We start from the raw sequence: 18,219 nt of genomic DNA on the forward strand, positions 1-18,219 counted from the left end.
GGGCTGTGATCGTGGTAGAGCTTACATTAGGACATTTGCGTTTGAAGTGTTTATAATCAGATGGAAGTGTATATAGCTCCAGTAGTACAGTTGGATGATCCATAAATCGGGATCTACGCCATTGTCCTTTAGTAAAAATGCTATGACCGAGTGCAAGATCTTAGGAACGCATTGAAGATACTTGTGAAAAGATGGCTCCTGTCTCTCCTGGTTGCTCGTTAATGTTGTTGCGATTTGGGCAACGTTTGTTTCGATTAATCCCGTAGCAGTCAATGCACTGGCGATGTGGTTTCGGATTCCACCCCGATCTCCCTTCTGAGAACAGTGAAAAAGGCTTACCGCATCTGGGCATGGGATAGACCGGTTCCGTTGGGGGGCGTTATTTCCCTCCATGGTTTTCTTCTGATGCTTGACGGATGAAATGCTACCAGAAGATGTGCTGGCTGGAAGCGATGGAAAAACCTAAGAATACAAACAGTAGAAAAAAGATATAACAACAGAAAGACAATAGTCCTACAAACATTAGACCTATAAAAAGAACACAATTCAGGCTACACTTTTCTCTTTGAAAACTGACCTAAATTAGGAAATCAGTAAAGGTAACCCCAGTAGTGAAATACTTTAGATTTGAAAACAGCGAAAAAAATGTGTGTATGTCATTGTATTGATTTATATTTGGACAGGTAAAAAAGTGGCTTAACAATACTAATCAGCTAATGTCAAACCCATTAAAACTGTAACTACATTTCTAAATGCATTAAGAAGGTTTTGACCTTATCTGGTATTATCCGGCATTTACAGCTCATTCTAATAGATAACCATAGCACAACATCCTTAGTTATAGGTTATAACTAAAGCTAAGTAGCAAATTAAATTTTGTTTTTTGACCAAGCAGAAAGAAATAATTTTCATAACAAAAGAATTCAATTACGTGAGAATAGTAAAAAACCATCTCGCCTAACCCCCTTTGTTAACTGTTTATATGGAGTTTTAAATTCCTTTAAAAATAGGACTTAAACAAGATCACGGCAAACGGGCTGGCCCTGCTGCCGGACTGGGACTGGCTTGTCTTCCATATAAACAGCCTTTTGTAATGATTTTGTGGATGATGCCACAGCTTTACGTTGGTCGTCCGGAGTAAACAAGACAAACGCTCTTGTTGCCTCCCTAAGCCCTGACTATTTTAAAAATGTTTACAACAACAGGATGTAGTCCAGAGTGCAAGACAACATGTCTAGTTAGCTGTACACAAATTTAATGAGGTGGGACGGGAAGAAGTTTTCTTCAAGTCCTTCCGTGACGGAACGGGTTTTGTTATGGTAGCTGATTACTAATAAAGTTTCATTTACTGTTTTGTAACTGAGAAACCTAGCATATTTTACATGGCTGGCCTCACAAATATCGAGGGGATATACCCTGTTAGACTATTATCAAGTGTAGATTGATGCCTTCTGATTTATTCTACTTAATTTACAGCCCTAAAAATGCTGTATTATGGTAAAATGGACTGAATAACTTTGCTTCACCTAGTGCCCCCATCTTTTTTCCTGCCACCCAGATACCAGAGCTAAAAGAAGAGCTTACCACTGAAAATGTAAACAAAGAAATTCATCTATAACTCCCTGCAACATCTAACAGTCCATTTATTGTGCCATGCCATCTCCCCAATTTCTCTCACATGTCCTGCTGGGTTAGCTTTTGGGACTATGGGACCAGGGGGAATCGAACCCCAGTCGTCTGCACAAAGTGAGAGAGTTAAGCTATAGAACACTTTCTGTGTGACGTAGTTGTTTTGATTTTACTTTGAGAACACTGTAGCTGAAAAACCCGTCCCACACAATGTAAAATGGTTGTTAATATAGATTAAATAGTTTTTGCATAGCATAAGATCCAAGAGGAACTTGAATTAAATTTTAACTATATCCTAATTCTTCTTAAAAAACTTTATCAATTTTTAGCAAATTTTTTTTGATTGATTTCTCTGATTACTGTGATCTGTTGTTTAGATCTTCCACCTACAGAAATTGTGGCACCGTAGCGTAGTGGTTATAACTCTCCTACTTAGTGTGAGAGAGACCGGGGTTTAATTCCCTTTGGTGGCGATTCAATATGGGCAAGTGAGTGTTACCATAGCCCCAGGTTAACCCAAGCCATGTGAGGGAAATTGGGGAGATGGCGCAATGTGTGGGCTGTTAGATGAGCATTAAATACTCTAGGACTCCCCATCTAAACCGTGACACCTCCTGGGAATGATAACAGGGTATATCCCTCAATATTTGTGAGGCTCCATTTTAAATATGCACAGCTATCTATCTATCTACAGAAATGCTCGGGTATGTGCAAGAAAACTGCAACTTTTCTAACTTTTGTAAACATTAGCAAGTCATATATGGCACCATAAACATATATTTAAATGGGTGATGTGGCTCTACTGACTATGTAAGTCTCTATAGCCTATGTGCACTTTCTAGAGTCAGGTAAGAGTTGTCATCTGTTGGGCAAACCCAGATCAGGAATAGTTGTCATTAAAAAAGGTTAGAAATAGGTACCTGCGTACATAGCTATTAACAGTCATTATTTACCGTCCTGAAGCAGAAGACTGGCTAAAGATGGTGGTATATATAGGGTGAGATTATATATACCAGGATATTATAAAATTCATGTTTTTGCTGATAACTTCCAAACTTGTTCCAAATTATTTCCAAATTTGCCTGAATTATTTCTACAATGCAAAACAACGCTTTCAATTGCTTTGACTCTATTACCAACAATCAAATATCTATATTTATCGATCAACTTGTATCAAACAAAGCCTTTCTTTACATTATGTTTTTCGACAGAGTAATGTGCAGGACTATTGCGATACAAGGCTTAAAGTTTTTGTCACTATGAAGATAGGTTTACCCTGCCAAATTCTTGTTTTGATTGACAAAGTATTGTTGATAAACTCTTTGTAATCCAGTGAAACAAAGTGACTTACACTGAGATTCTCGCAACTTATTTTTGAAAAAAAAAGAAAAACTAGGAATTTTAATTTTAGTGTTTTTCATATTTTGCATTCTAAATGATACAGATATTTACCAATGAAGATTTTTACCAATATTTTCTAAGCTTTTTCTACTTCCACCGTACTATGTACAGCTATATATTGTGTGAGCATTGGAAAATCCACTCAGTGATAAAGCTCCTAAAATTTCAAAAAGCGAATTTATTTCCCTACATGTGCCATTAAACAACAATGTTGTGATGATGATAACTGTTAAACCTTGTGTTAATAGTGGATTTTCTTTTTGTGACCAAAGAGAAATAAAGTGAAGTATACAATAATCATGGTGTGTAATGGCTGCCAGAAGACAACAAAGATAAAATATTTTTTGTACTTTATAGTCTTTATAATTTTTTTTATCAAAATTTTTAAACAAATTCAGCTTAGTCAGGTGACTCACCAAGTGCCTAATTAGCTAGTAAGCTTTAATACCCATGTTGAAATGCATATAGGCTTTCTTTTCCAAAAGTTGCAGACAAACATAACTTGAGTTTGCAAGGTCATGATGCTGTACTTAAGGAGTAGTAACCTCATTTCTTCTATTGCATGTGCTAGGCAAATGGCATTGGATGAATAAAAAATTAAACCAATAAATTCCCTGACAAGCAGGAGACTGTGTGCTCAAATCCTTCTTGAACCATTGTCTTTATTCCATTGAAAGATGATGTATTGGTTTATTTATTTGCTTTTTGCCATGTTTACCATGAAAATGTTTAATTTATAAGGTTGGTAATATAATACAGCACATGTTTTTTTCTTTGTTTCTTTATTTTGATACATTTCAGTTTGTGTTTTAATCCATAGTTACATGTATACCACAATGCTTTGAATAAATTTATAGAAGGGGGGAAGTATTTAAATGGATAAAAGCTGATTCTTTTGTTAGTGTCTTATGTGACCTTTCTTTTGAGAAAAAGTTTGCATGCAAGGATATTTAAAGAAGCAATATGAAGATATGCACAATAGATTGAAGCATGTATTTGTTATGAAAGCATGCTTAAAACACTTGATGTGTGATTTGATTAAATCTTCTTTTTTATTTGTTTGAGCTAGAAGAAAATGATGATTGAACTTCAATTACTTGAAACATTTTTTGCAAGAGTCGGAAAATTTTCTATAGATTTATATTAAGACTAGATTTTTTTTTGCTTTGGGTATTATGTTTAAAGATATACTTTTAAATATGATTTGTTACAGTTATTTGTATGTTAAATCTTTTTTTGCTAATTCTATGACTTCCAGTTTGAATTGATTAATCTTTTAAGATTGATTTTGATTAATCTTTTCTGAACTTATTCTTAAGTTTAGAATATTTGACAAGAGACTTCTTAGGTCCCTCAGAGTATATCTGAAAAGCATTGAAAATTGAATTTGGTATTTCTTGATGTGGCCCATGTTTTTTAATAATGTGTATTATCCTGAGAACATTATTGTATTGATTGTGAGTAACGGTTCTGTACATGTTATTGCTTCAACCAACCAACACGCACTTGTTCTTTAATAGAATATGCTTTATAAGTATATTCGGTGAGAGTTTGACTTAAAAACAGTATGTCTATTGTTTAGAACAATAAGGGAATAAAAAACGACCAGCCTGGTCAGATATTATTATAATGTAGGTATTATTATAAAAAAGCCTGCACTCAAGCTACATGTTGTGTTTTATATCTGTAGATATTTAGAATACATAAAAATGTCGGACAAAGAAGATGTGGGATTGTCCTCACCTAAATCAAATCATTTCGCTGAAGAAGAGGAAAAAGTAGAAGACGATAACTCTGTCTTTACAAATGGTGATATTGAAAACGAATACGACTTCGGTAGTGCTAGTAGCAGGCGCGAGTCTGACGAAGATTCATGGGAGACTGTATCGGAAGAAATGAGAGCAGAGGCGATGGAGCATGAAAATGAAGGGCAATGCTGTTGTAACGCCTGTTCTATGAAATCAATGATGCTTTCCACAAGACTGCAAAACAGGAGCGAGTATCTGGACACTTCGTTACCAGAAAATGTTACAAAGGTCGTCACGGAGACTGGGTCTAGTATATATGTTGTGGGCACTGCTCATTTCAGTGAAGCAAGTCAAGACGACGTGAAAAGGGTTATACAATACTTGTCGCCCGACGTTGTCATGGTAGAGTTGTGTCCAAGTCGTGTTGGTGTTTTGAAATACAACGAAGAAGAACTTTTGAAGGCTGCACAGGATGTGAGTTTAGCGAAATTAAAAATGGCTATTAAAGATAGCGGAAGCGTTATTAGTGGCGTAATGCAATTACTGTTGTTGAGTATGTCAGCCCATATTACGAAACAGTTGGGGATGGCTCCTGGTGGAGAGTTTCGTGTTGCAGCTAAGCAGGCCAAAGAGATCCCTGGTTGTCGATTAGTGTTGGGGGATAGACCTATACAAGCAACGCTTGGTCGCGCAATGGCTTCGTTGTCTGTCTTTCAGAAAATTAAGTTAGGTTGGCATTTATTGTTTTCGAAAGATAACATCACAAAAGAAGACGTCGAAAAATACAAACAAAAGGATATGATAGCTGAAATGTTAGCTGAAATGACTGGCGACTTTCCGGAACTGTCTCGAGTATTCGTTGAAGAGCGCGATCAATATATGGCACAAATGCTGGTGCACTGTGCCAACATGGTGAAGAATGATCTTCCTGCGTATATATATTTAAACAACGGCAGTGAAAGTAGTAGAGAGAAAGATAAAAGCAGCAAGAATATTGAGGACGAAGAACAAGAGCCTGCGAAACAATCCAAAGAAGCAGGAGACGAACGAGTCGTTAAAAAGGACGGCAAAAGCTGCGAGGAAGAAAACAGTGAAAAGACGGTAGAAAGTATATCTAGGTCGGATTATAATCCAGTTATTGTTGGCGTCGTCGGAATCGGTCATATGAACGGTGTCATTGAAAATATCGGAAAAGAAGTGGACATGAACGCTTTAAATGAAGTGCCCCCTCCTTCATACGCAAATCGTGCATTCAAAATGGCACTTAAAGCTGCGGTGGTCGCGGCTGTTAGTTGGGGTGTATATTCAGTTATAAATTGGGTGAAGTCTTAAATTAATACAACATTTTTTTATTCGTATTAGTAAATTGTTTTTTCTGTAAAATAATTTATATTAGAAAATATAGAATGGTGGAATATATGTTCAGTTTAGGAAGCTAGACCATTAAGTTTAAAAGGCTTTGCACAAAAGAAAGATAGAAGAGTACCTTATTTATACTGCTTTTCGCTCAGCAGGAAAATATCTATTTCGCGAAATTTTACGCAATATTAACAAGAACAATACGTTTTCCGTGTTTTAATTATCGCGCAAGTTTAAATTCCCCCGTAAAATTAAGGGTTTTGAAATACGCATAGTTTTCTTTTGTAATTTTTTTTAAATCTCGCGCACCAACGAACAATTTTGAGTAATTGCGCGTGGACCTAATTCGTATACATTTCTGCGGATATTTAATTTCCAGATAAATCATTCAAATCATTTAACACATCAAGGTTTATTTGAATAGGTATTACAGGAGTAAAGGGTCACCTTTTTGTAAACATGAATAGAATATATGAAAACCAACTTGACGTACATGTAGTTCGTAAAATAGAAAGCCAAGCCGTTTGTCAAAACAACTTTTTTATTCTCTTATTAAAAACAGGGATGCTGACATCAGCGTAAAATGTCAAATTTAAGAAGTTTTCAGCGTTAAACAACAAGTAATTTTTACATGTAATACCATTTTGCCATCCTCTCCTTAAGCTCTATCCAGAGGTACATGTAGTTTAATGTTTTTTCTAACTTTTACAAGGAATTTTGTCTTTTTGATGATTTTGATAGGGTCAAATTGTTGCCAGCTCTGTATTTACGGCTTAGAAAGCAAAATTAATATCCGTGAAGACTAAATGTAATTTTTTAAAGCCGCGAATCTAAGTACTGGCTGGAATTAAGATCATAGAGGTAGGTGAATGGAAAAAAGACGAAACTAAATAATGCGAAACTGCAACCTCAATCTTAGTCTGTTCTCCGCTTTTTTTATACCTGAGGGGGGGGGGGGATAGTCCGTAAGAGCAATCTGTGGACAAGTTTGGTGACACTGTTGCTTTACAATCTGAGACAATTAGAATTAAGTTCCGCAACTTTAAAACCAGAATAGACGTTCGCAATGTCTTATTCCAAATTCATTTCTAAGTTATTCGCAATCTTTTCACTAGTCCGTCAAAAGTCTCTCTATAGCAAATCCAGTATTATAATGCTTTTTTCATCACCTGCTTTTTGCCGTGTTTTATTCTAACCTCGTTCCCAAAGTATTTCACCTTTTTGGTGAATTTAATAGCAGGGAATGAATTGCCGGTACATAATAACGGTTCAGGGGCCCACAAAACCCTTTTTTTGCGAAAATAATGCACGCAAAAATTGGTTTCTACGTGAAGTAAGCACAAAAAACGAAATGGATACCAGAATTATCAGAATTATATGTTGATAAAATAAAAATCTTTATAAAACTACTTCGTAAATCAAGGACGTATGATCGACATTATCACAAAAGGTTACAATCAATAGGTGAATCACAAACATTTCGTTTGCTGTTACAAAGTGTTATGTCCTCCCGCGGACGAGCAAAGAAGATTTCTCAATTCTAAACCAATCTAAAATGGCGTAAGATGTTATGAATATTTGGAAATAATTTTGACAATAAAAAAATAATTATTTCGTTTTATTAAATTATATTAAATATTATTTTATATAATATATATAATATATAAATGATATATATTAAAATATTTGCGTAAATGATATATTAAAGGTGAAATTTTCTTTTCTTTTTTTACTCAAGTTATTTCACATGTTAATGAGGTTTCTTATAAACTCCTGGAACTTTCTAATCACACCACAAACGTGATAAAGCGGGGAGTTTACCAGCCTCGATCTCCTCACCATAACAGGTTGGATAAAGTACGAACCGTGTTGGATTTCTTACATGGCTTATCATTGTATGGATATCAACACATCGCCGTTTGTTTAACCTTTAAACTCTGTAAGCAGCCGGTTAATTAAGTCCAAATCCATTTTTGCCATATCAAACGGAAGTTTTTTACCGCTGGAAGGTGTCTTCATAATGATTTTTTCACCCGTCATAGGATTCCTTACTACAGGGCAGTTACCATGACAATGGGGGTGTTTACAAGTGTCTATAAGTCTCTGTTTACATGGCGCACTGCTTCGGTGATTTCGTTTATTATTAGCTAGCCAACAATACAAAGCGTCGTTCAAAGTATTCCCCTCGATCTTGATCTTATTTAATGATTCGCTGAAAAGAAAAAAAAATATTTTTAGCATTACTTGTTACTCTTTATATTTCAATAATTTTTACTTTATAGGGCATGCGCCCACGTATCATGTAAAACAACTTCAAAACCGCTAAAAACTTGTATTACTAAAACTTCGCCCCCAGGGTTACGTTCCTAATGACGATTTCAAGTCCTGTCTCGTATATAGTTATACAAAAAGGACAAAGAAAAGGAAGAAAAACGCTGAGGTCTGCATAACCTTAATGAGCTTCAACACATGCAAGTAGTTGGTGGAAGTCTTGTTTGTACATTTACTTCCGTCAACACACTCTTGAGACTTCCGGTATATTTTGCAATTTTCAAAACGCTTGCCAAGATTATGTTCTATTATTACCCTCCTAATTTAGTTATTGTGATGCAACTTATTCATATATCAAGGTACTTCATTACGACCTTACATCAGGTGATTAAAAAATTGAAGACAAAAAAGCAGACGGTCAAACAATTTCGAATAATATCATGACCGTGCACAAAAAAAACCCCGTATTTATCTTAAATTGCTGGATTTGATGACAAAAAGAACAAAAAATAATTCTATTTAAAGTCGGAAAAAGAAAATGTTGCACAGATAGGAATATGATTTTTTCTGGAAAAAATTCCCGAACTCAAATGCTTCAGCCTAGTTCGCAAATCTGCAGCCCCCCTCCCCCTCCCTCCCCGAACATAACTTTGTGCTTGTAAAAATATTAAAGTTATTAGATGTCAGACAGCGAAAAAGAAGCCCAGAATAAAGTTGAATAAAGTTGCTTTTCAAACAATATGTGCTCATACTGATTGCTAAGCCAAAAGTTTTCTAACCTACGTCAAGAAAAGTCAATAGTCCCAGGGGGGCAAGGTTGGAATGTCAAATAAAACATTCCATATATTTGCTTACAAATTCTCGTCTGAATATTACCACTTACCTTGTTGCTAGAGCCGTGTGAGAGATACAAGAAGCCGCGAAGATTCCACTAAAAAGAAAATGTTTGTTTTGAAAACGACAACAATATATTTTGCAAACACACGTACGTTTTAACGAGAAAATAATAAAATCAGAGGTAAAAACAAAGCACAACCGCACGAAACTAAAACGAATAACGTTATCAGTAAATAAATGGCTTTAGTTCAGTTCAAGCCGTATTACTTAAAACAAACATGTAGATCTGCAATGTTAAGGAAGCTAACGTTCCTTATTTCTTCGAAAGCCATTAAATAATTTGCGGGAATATAATTGAGACTTAAAAAGGAATAGAAACAGGTACTCTTGTCACTTCATGTCGAAAAAAAAGTTTTTTAACATTCAAAAAATAAAGCTGAAAGTGTTGACGTGAACAGGACGCCTAGTGGCATTAAGTGTGGGCGGCGACTGGACGCCCAGTAAAGTATATACGTACTGTTTACTGTTTATGTCTTTTAACGACGTTCGCAAAGTTTCTCCCAGTTTCTTCACATATTGTTTGTATTTGTAACTGAAAATTTTTTTTGGATCCAATTCTAAATCTTTGTTATCTGCTAATATTTGAGCCGTATCATGAATCCATTGAAAAACGAAAATTGGAGCTAAAAAATAAACAAAAAAAACATTAGCTCTTGTTACAAAACAAACTGAAGTCCTTCATTGCAAATACAGTCTTATTTGATATTGATGTTCAATGGGACATACATTCTAAATTTATTAGACCATTTTTAATCAAAAGATTTCTTACTGTTAATATGCTCGATAGCATTGAGGGCGAACAAACATTTGTGTTTTTCAACGTGCTTCTTACCACATGAATGATCAACCACAGCGTTCCAATAACTGAAATACACAAAAAGTAATTTAAATGAAAGGACATACTTCTGGTTATGATGCATTCTCATCCCCAGGGCACCTAGTTTCTTTCTGATGTAAAAATGAACTTTAAGATAAGAAAATCTGGTACAAAATTTGTACTATTCGGACTTTATGGGGCGCGTGTTTTGCTCCACTGCACAATGTTTCCTCTAGATATTTCGCAGAATCTCAATCTATTTTTGTTTCACGCATTGAAGATATAGAGCTATCCTTAATTGTCTCAGATTTTGTCATTGTAATGTTTCCATCATATTGAATAGGGTTCTCCATCTGAAATTGTCGAATAACGAACGAAAAAAAAAGTATAACTACAATCAAACCTAAATCTTTTTGATTATAAAACAATTACGATATCTACGGATAAGTGGTAAGGATACAACACATGTGTGCATGAAAAAGGACGTAAACAGTGCGAAGATATTGGGAGCAGTAAGGGCAAAGCTAATTATATTTTGATAATTTCATTTACTAACCTTGCTGCTTGTTTAAACATCAGTTGTGGATGGCATTCGTAAACATTAGAAGAAGCACAGTTTGTACTTATTCCATTATCCACAAACCACGATGAATCAATCATTCCTCTAACATCAATATTAAGTTTTTTTCTCTTCAGAAAATTTGCAATTCGATCGATGTTTTGTAATACTCCTATACCACCGGCACTATAAAAAAATTATCACCATGTCATGATTTATGCAATGTAAGAAAAAATTTGTCCGATCCTCGACGTCATTTCACATGTGAAGAAATGGTGACTTCTTACCTACTTCCAACAAAAAACAATCTTGATGAATCTTTTAATCCATTCTTCAACAAATCTTTTATGACTTCCATTATTATATGTGCGCCCTGAAAACCTATTTTTACTCCTAAAACAAGTGAAAACAATTTTGTTAAACTTCCTTATGGTGTTTCCAAATGGCTAATATTATACTTCACCGCATCTTTTAACTTTATGACAAAAAGACTGAATCATATAAGATAAAGTACCGAAACATTATCATGGAAGTATTGTATTCAATTACCTTTAGAAGTCGTCTGCGTTGTGTTCCCAATCCAAAAATCACTGGAACAATACGGCACATACCTATCAAAAAAAAGATCATGATCTTAAGATTTGCGGCGCTTGATTTTTACAAAATACGCCAGTAAAGACACAAAAACGTTTGCTCAGAACTATATAAAGTTATTGGGGTAGCGGGTTAGGCGTGGAGGAAGTGGTTTAAGGGTCTGTTTTATTTAAATATTATTTTACTACTCTAACTTCATACTTACACGTGGTTTGCTTTATGGAATTGTGGATTATGTTTAGCGTGAACATTTAACAGACCATCACCTACAAATAAATGAACATTCAGTATGACACTAGATAACACAATTTTTTTAACATATAGATAGTGAAAATGAAGATAGTGAAATCATCCTACCCTGTCTGAGCTTGGGCCATAATTTAGATGACGTCATAGAATAGATACTCGAGTGATTAAATCTTTGCATGCACGTTCTTTCGTTGAAACAAAACCAACCGCCTAAAATATACCGAATTGTGTGTTATCCTATAACAATGAGTAGAACCCAATTAAAACTGAAAATTACGCCTAACATTAACGTTACGGTTAATAAGAAATTTCTTTTTTTTTCTTTACAAGTGAAAGATTTTCCGTTCTATTAAAAAGTTTACCTTCCAAGTATACGATCCACAGTTTACTTTCTTTTTCTCTCCGGATATAGTATCTAAAATAAAGAAAATGCGTGTGAAGAAAGCGCCACGATGTTTGATTGAATACCTAAGCTTCAATGCCGTAACCACTTCCTTTTAACAACAATCTTGTAATTAGATGTACAAAGGTTGATGTACAAACACTGCAACAAAACGTGATGCTTGTAACACGAACAAAGAAAAGCGATGTAAAGTATAAATTTTCACAACGTACGCGGTGAATATTTTTTGTATTGTGATTCTCCACTCTCTGTTAGTCGAATATCTATTTAATTTTACTATCTGAACTGTGAAAAACAAACGTATGGTGGAGATTACATCTTCAAAAATATCCTGGTTGTCTGCAAGTGATTTTACAGTTGTATTCTTTTTAATAAACAATTTTATTTCACGTGTATTTTGAAAAGGAGATTGGAAAAATGAATTGGTGATTTGTCAAATTATTTATTGATTAATTAAAATTTATTACTAATAAATCCACGAGTTTTTTTTTAACTTCTGGACCAAGACAGGCGCCCTCCCCCCTTCGTTGTCAGAGTTCTTTGCCTATTTTTTCCATCATATGACAGTAAAGAACTCCGGGAAGGAGGTTAGCATATCTAGAAAGCAGCTACACTTAGAATTTTTAATTGGAAATTTTTATGTTTGTAATAAAGAAAACAAAACCATTGAAGGTATTGATGTCATCGGCATCCCATCGCCATGCGATCTTTTTTTTGTATAAAAATACAAAAGAGGGACGTGAGAATTTTGCAGAATTTTGCTGAACGATAAGAGAATAAATGAATAGAGCCTGGAAAAAGATCTGCCAGTACATTTCTTTCGTTAATTACACCGAGTATTCCCATCCTATCATACATATGAAAAAAGCGTACTTATTTGTTAATCCTTAAGAAATTCAACTTTAAAAAACTGTTTCTGAAAAATTGCTCTGAATTGTACACTGAAATTTTAAGGCTAAATTTTAACTTTATTCTATCAAATTTTAAAAACTAAAAGAACAAAACAAAAATTCTACATACCCTGCAGACGATCCGTCGTTGCATGTAGCGAGCGATGCGGACAAATATCTCCTGCTCATTGATAGCGCTGACTTCACGCATTTCTCGCCAGCCAACCAAGAACATTGACTTGGTAAACTTCTCACAACACCAACCATGAGCAACACGAAAATGATATGTATATACATCTGAAATAAAAAGTCTCTGTCAGATGTCGACTGTGTTGATCGCTTAAAAGTATAAATAAGAACTTTCCACTATTTATGTAATAGGGGGACTAATTAAGCCTTTATTTTTTGATTGACATGTCCTTGAAAAAAATCTTGTCGAGAGGCGCGCTGACGTTATAAAAGGTCTGGCCAGTACAATCCGGCTTTCTTTATGTGGTTCTTTTAATTAGATTCACTAATGACCTGCGCATTAAATTGACGAGTTATTTTTAACTGCTGGCCTCAAGGCCTATTTGAACTGTACATAAAACGTAACAAATAAACAAACAAAAAAAATACGACGTAATATTTACCTCGCGAAAGAATTAACGGATCTTAGGTTGAAAAATAGTAACTAATTTAAAAACGACACCTACAGGAATTATTATATAATATACACATATTTGAAAGAACATGTTTATACATTTTCATTATTCTTTTATATCTTCTTGTTTTCTATGACTGCAAATAAAAACACTCCTTATACTGAGCCCCTCTCGCTTTTCACACCTCTAGAAACTAAAATTAAACATAGAACGCAGTGGTATTATATACTAATGTATTGACAGTCATTGCGGCGTGTTATGCTACGTGTTGATATTATCATAAAATAACCAGGAGACGGCATATTTGAATAGATTTGCGAAGCTATGAACTTTTCTTTAAGTGAGTCTGACCGCCTTATAAAGATCATTCCATCAAAGACACTACAAAGCGGAGTAGCCAGTGGTGTTGTTCTTTTATTTTTTATTTGAAGAAGCGTATCGGATAAGAATGTTCCTCTCGGGTTTTTTAATAAGTTAACCTCGTCTAACTTTCGTGATCAAACCACGTCGGCACAAGAACAAAAGCATCACAGGGTTTAAAAGGTTTTGAAACGAGGCTTGCATAAATTAGAATAACAAACAAATCGTTTTGCACTGTTGTATGCATAAATTAACGAAAAGAAAAACAAATCATTTTCCTCGCGGTTTCTTCAAAACTCAGTATGGCGGTAGAAGGTACGAACACCTCTTTCGCACTTATTCGCCTCAAATCACAGATAAAAAATTTAACTTTATCCAGCTCCTAGGGATAAGTGTTGGCCGTAGAGAGTGCAGAAAGTTTAATCACTTTTCCCTATCAAAAAAAGAAGAAGCATAGTGTCTATAAACGTGCGAGTTATTGATTCCACCACCAACTCACTTTTCTATTACATCTCCCACACAATACGGCTTCAACAGAGCTAAAACTAGGTGACTTATAAAAACTTCTGGGAGTTGCCATGACAACCATGTTGCTAAATGTGGTCTGAAAGAAACATTCTGACTCTTTTAGCATTATTTACTTATTTTTTTGTATTGTTTAAAAATTTCGACTCCAATCAAATATTACAAATTGGCTTTTCTTTCAAAATAACGTATAATATGTGCGGATGCTTAGTGTGGCAAAAACATTAAGATTAAAACACGATATATGATAAATAGATTAACGTTGTCAGAAATTAAAACTTTAAACCAAAACGTACAACGTAGGAAATTGAAACCGGAAATAATAGTGGTGTTGGAGTGCTGTAGTGTTGAAATTGAAATTAGATGCTACACTCAAAAATATGTACCCTTGGCATAAGAAAAAAACCCAAAAATTGTGGTAGTCGTGTGGATCTTAAAGGTTTGATGTCAATAGAAAAAACAATTTATTAGATTCATTAAAATATAATATATTGTATACAAATCACTTTCAAAATGCATCAAGCGTACCAAATTACAATTTGACATGCTCCACTCTCTTTTTGTACAACTTTGTCATGTCAACAAAACTTTAGTTTTTCAGGAGCCTGGTTTAGCAGGAGTTTAGCTATGTCGGCGCGCCCATATCACCAGATTTGTTTACTGGCAGAGTGGAACAGTGTTTCTTATGAAAAATAAGTATATCTAAAGACTCCAAACCGCTAAAGACTTGATAAAGAATAATCCAGCTCAAACTTTATTAAATTAAAATGGTTTTGCATAATAATTTGTTTGCAATTTTTTGAATTCTTTGTCAGTTTTTTTCTTATTAATTGAATCATAATGTAGCGGATAAAATTGCTTGTATTGCCAGAAGTAATGATAGTAAGTTTTGTACTTTCCTTTTCTACAATCCTTAAAAACGTTTTGCTTATTACGGCAAAAACTATATATTGACATATAAAACTTCGATCTACCGGGCATGCATTTACTACAATAAGAATTTCATGACGTAACAGCTCGGAATGACAGAAATGACGTCTTTAGTTAATTATCTTGTCCTGACATCATAATAAATCAATTAATTATTTGAAATAGCTAATTTATAATTATAAAAATTATTTAACAATTTTTTTTTCCAATCATATCCAAAAATGTACAATAGATTTTCAATGCATAGCGTGGGGAAATTGGAATGAAAACACAAAAAATAAAATAATATTCAATTTAAAATTGAAATAGTTATTGTAATTCATAATTAGCCATAAAACTGGACAAAATCTTGGACATGGCGATTTTTGATAATATCGTGTGATTTTTCTGTTTATTGAAGTATTTTTATCACAATAAAAATGTATTTTTAATTTTGTCGGCATATAGGTGTTAAATTATCTTTGTCACGAAACATTCTATCTATAAAGACAATAAAATGTTTTTCCTCTATACAAGCTAAGTGTTCTTCCCAGTACTATCCGTTCATCTATCTTTAGAGGTTAAGAGAAGTTTTAACATGATTTAAAATAGAAAAGTCAGCAAAACGAAAATTTCTTAAATAAAAAAATAAGTCTTGTTTGGAAATTCTTGTCAATCAAAAGCATTAGCATCAATATCAAATTTCTTTATATGAAATTTAGACCACTAAGATTACATTAATTAAGCACAAATTGCTTTGGAATTTTAAAAATTTGCGACAAAAATGAGATTTTTTTCCTAAATACCTCAAATAATGAAATAAGGTTGGTTTAAAAATTTGGCTTGCAAAGAGTAGAGTGAAGTGGGAAGAAATGCCCTCCATGCTTCCTTCTAGACAGCGTAATAATTGCATTAACAGTCAAGGATACGGATATTCATTTTTTTGACTTGCATTCTTCCGACACTCTAAATAGGATGTCCAGTGGGTATTGCGGCGCTAAGATTTCTTGGAAACAAATTTAACGCTAGATTTAAATGTTAAAATAACCTTGTCACATGCCTTTACCTAAACGCTATCGCTAGTTGATGACAATAAATCCAATGCACATTGAAATGAAGATTAAACTTACAGCATTGTGCTCATACGCAGATAGCAGTACACCACAACCAAATAAATATTATCAGACAGACTATTAATGAAGTAATCAGACTTAAAATTCAATGTTAGCAACCTTTCTTGAACAAGAAACGCGCTACAGACACAAAAAACGTACCACATGGGTAACCTTGGAAACATGAAGACAGAGTGCAAAATGAAAACATTTCGTTTCTGCAGAAGTGACAAACATTGTTAAAAACATGAAGAAAAAAAAGAAGATACCTTGAAGATTTTTTTGCTGTGACGGTTGTTATTTTCCCCAGTCGTCCTTTATCATTAAATTTCATGTAGTAATTATTTTTGTTGTGCGCGTCTTTTGCGTATTTGAATAACTTAACACGAACGAGCACAAAGAAACTAACGGTCGCAAGATAATGAGAAAACACACGACGGGACGTTCAGAGGAGCATTAATAATAACTCTACATATCTCAAATCTCGAAAGGTCAGTTTAGCGGAACTGTAAAAGACAAGTGCGAAAAGAAACGCGTACATGCCATCCAAACAACGTGTTTTTCTTTAAAAAATAAATAAATAAATGTTAGCTTGCTTATTGAATGATAAACTTATTGTTTTAAAAGGAATAATTCGAGATGGGTTGCATTTCAACATTAAACGCAATCCCCCGATACTTTCCAAATAAAGCAACATTTCTTTAAACATAAAAGACCCCTAATTAGAGCGCTGTGTTTTCTTGGATGACAAGTTTGTAAACAAAAAGCTATTATTGCTTGTAAATGTTAGTCTGAAAGCAATAGCCGCAAACCGCTTATTTTATTTCTTTACTTCTTCATGCACACGCAAGGAACGCTATATTTAACCTCGCGCTTAGAACTTTTGACAGTTCACCTTGATTCGAAAAGGTAACGCTACAAAGGAGCATTCTTTCCAACCTCGTCCCCAGGGCATCTTGTATCTTTTCTGACCCCGGGACGGCGATACGAACATGCTTTGTAATTTGTATTAAAACTCTTGAGATAATATATCACAGTGGTGAGCTGGTAAATATCTACCACCATCTTTAGTACACCCTGGATTTAACCATATGCCTGATTGAGCGCTCAATCAAATTTGATTGAGTTCGATTTTCCGAAATTTCTTCATAGCGTGTTAAAAAAGGCCTAGCAAGAATCAGTTTAAGAAAATCTTCCTACCTTTTTCTCTTCCTCAAAATGGCTTTTTAAATTTTTTATGCCTCGTGTAAAATTATATTTTATCAGATAGGTTTAAAAGTACTCCTTAACAAGTTTCAAGTCAATAACTTTGTTTTTTTACCGAAGCTTTTGCACTTTGAATTTTCTAGAATTAGGCCGGATAAATGTGCACTTAATGATAAAATGGCTCAGACGGTTAACCTACTGGCTTTTTATATCTTTTATAGTAACCAAAGCATATAAGGTAATAAAACATGCCCACTAATAACAACCTGATATAATTTAAAACGTAATGTATATATATATTTTGTGAAAAAAACATTTTCGATATTTTGTGCCAAATTATTTTGTCTATAAAGAACATGGGTGGCAATTTTATGCAACGTCATTCTTTGCAAAAAGCTGCAAATCAAACCTGGCCACTTGGAAACAAGTTGAGTTTCTTTCTTTTGTTCTTATCTTGATAGTTTGCTAGGTATGGTGTGCTAGCTAGCTACTTTTCTAGCTTTATTAAACATTCCCAGCTATTGAAATATTGTCATGTAAGCAGTATTACTTTATGATGTCTTATTTTATACTCTCATTGCTTAGTAATGCTTTTTATTAAATTTTTCACTTTGAAAAAAACTTGATACTGCTGATACACCTCCGC

The 18,219-nt window shown here is 34.1% G+C and overlaps 2 protein-coding genes across 2 annotated transcripts; one reads left to right on the forward strand and one right to left on the reverse strand.

The window, feature by feature from the left end:
* Positions 1–4,306: 4,306 nt before the first annotated feature.
* LOC130644810 (traB domain-containing protein-like) lies at positions 4,307–6,625 on the forward strand. Its single transcript, XM_057450562.1, has one exon. The coding sequence runs from the start codon at positions 4,740–4,742 to the stop codon at positions 6,108–6,110; it is 1,371 nt and encodes a 456-aa protein (XP_057306545.1). The 5' UTR covers positions 4,307–4,739; the 3' UTR covers positions 6,111–6,625.
* An 868-nt stretch (positions 6,626–7,493) lies between these two features.
* Positions 7,494–16,883, reverse strand: LOC130644811 (palmitoleoyl-protein carboxylesterase notum1a-like). The gene is made up of 12 exons (XM_057450563.1): positions 16,637–16,883; positions 12,948–13,114; positions 11,887–11,939; positions 11,633–11,734; positions 11,481–11,541; positions 11,231–11,292; positions 10,969–11,074; positions 10,679–10,867; positions 10,075–10,169; positions 9,763–9,928; positions 9,292–9,339; positions 7,494–8,349 (listed from the first exon to the last, which is right to left on the reverse strand). Exons 2-12 carry the CDS (start codon positions 13,112–13,114, stop codon positions 8,061–8,063), a joined length of 1,338 nt encoding a protein of 445 aa, XP_057306546.1. The 5' UTR covers positions 16,637–16,883; the 3' UTR covers positions 7,494–8,060.
* Positions 16,884–18,219: the final 1,336 nt, after the last annotated feature.

This window comes from Hydractinia symbiolongicarpus, chromosome 5, assembly GCF_029227915.1.
Source record: "Hydractinia symbiolongicarpus strain clone_291-10 chromosome 5, HSymV2.1, whole genome shotgun sequence".
Classification (NCBI taxonomy): domain Eukaryota; kingdom Metazoa; phylum Cnidaria; class Hydrozoa; order Anthoathecata; family Hydractiniidae; genus Hydractinia; species Hydractinia symbiolongicarpus.

What these genes read in the sequence shown, in the direction of transcription:
- LOC130644810 (XM_057450562.1), top strand. Translation starts at nt 4,740, where the DNA reads ATGTCGGACAAAGAAGATGTGGGATTGTCCTCACCTAAATCAAATCAT.
- LOC130644811 (XM_057450563.1), bottom strand. Translation starts at nt 13,114, where the DNA reads ATGTATATACATATCATTTTCGTGTTGCTCATGGTTGGTGTTGTGAGA. An exon ending in AACGACGGATCGTCTGCAGG is followed by an intron (nt 11,940 to 12,947) that starts GTATGTAGAATT and finishes TCTTTATTTTAG; the next exon opens with ATACTATATCCGGAGAGAAA. An exon ending in GTGGATCGTATACTTGGAAG is followed by an intron (nt 11,735 to 11,886) that starts GTAAACTTTTTA and finishes GGTATATTTTAG; the next exon opens with GCGGTTGGTTTTGTTTCAAC.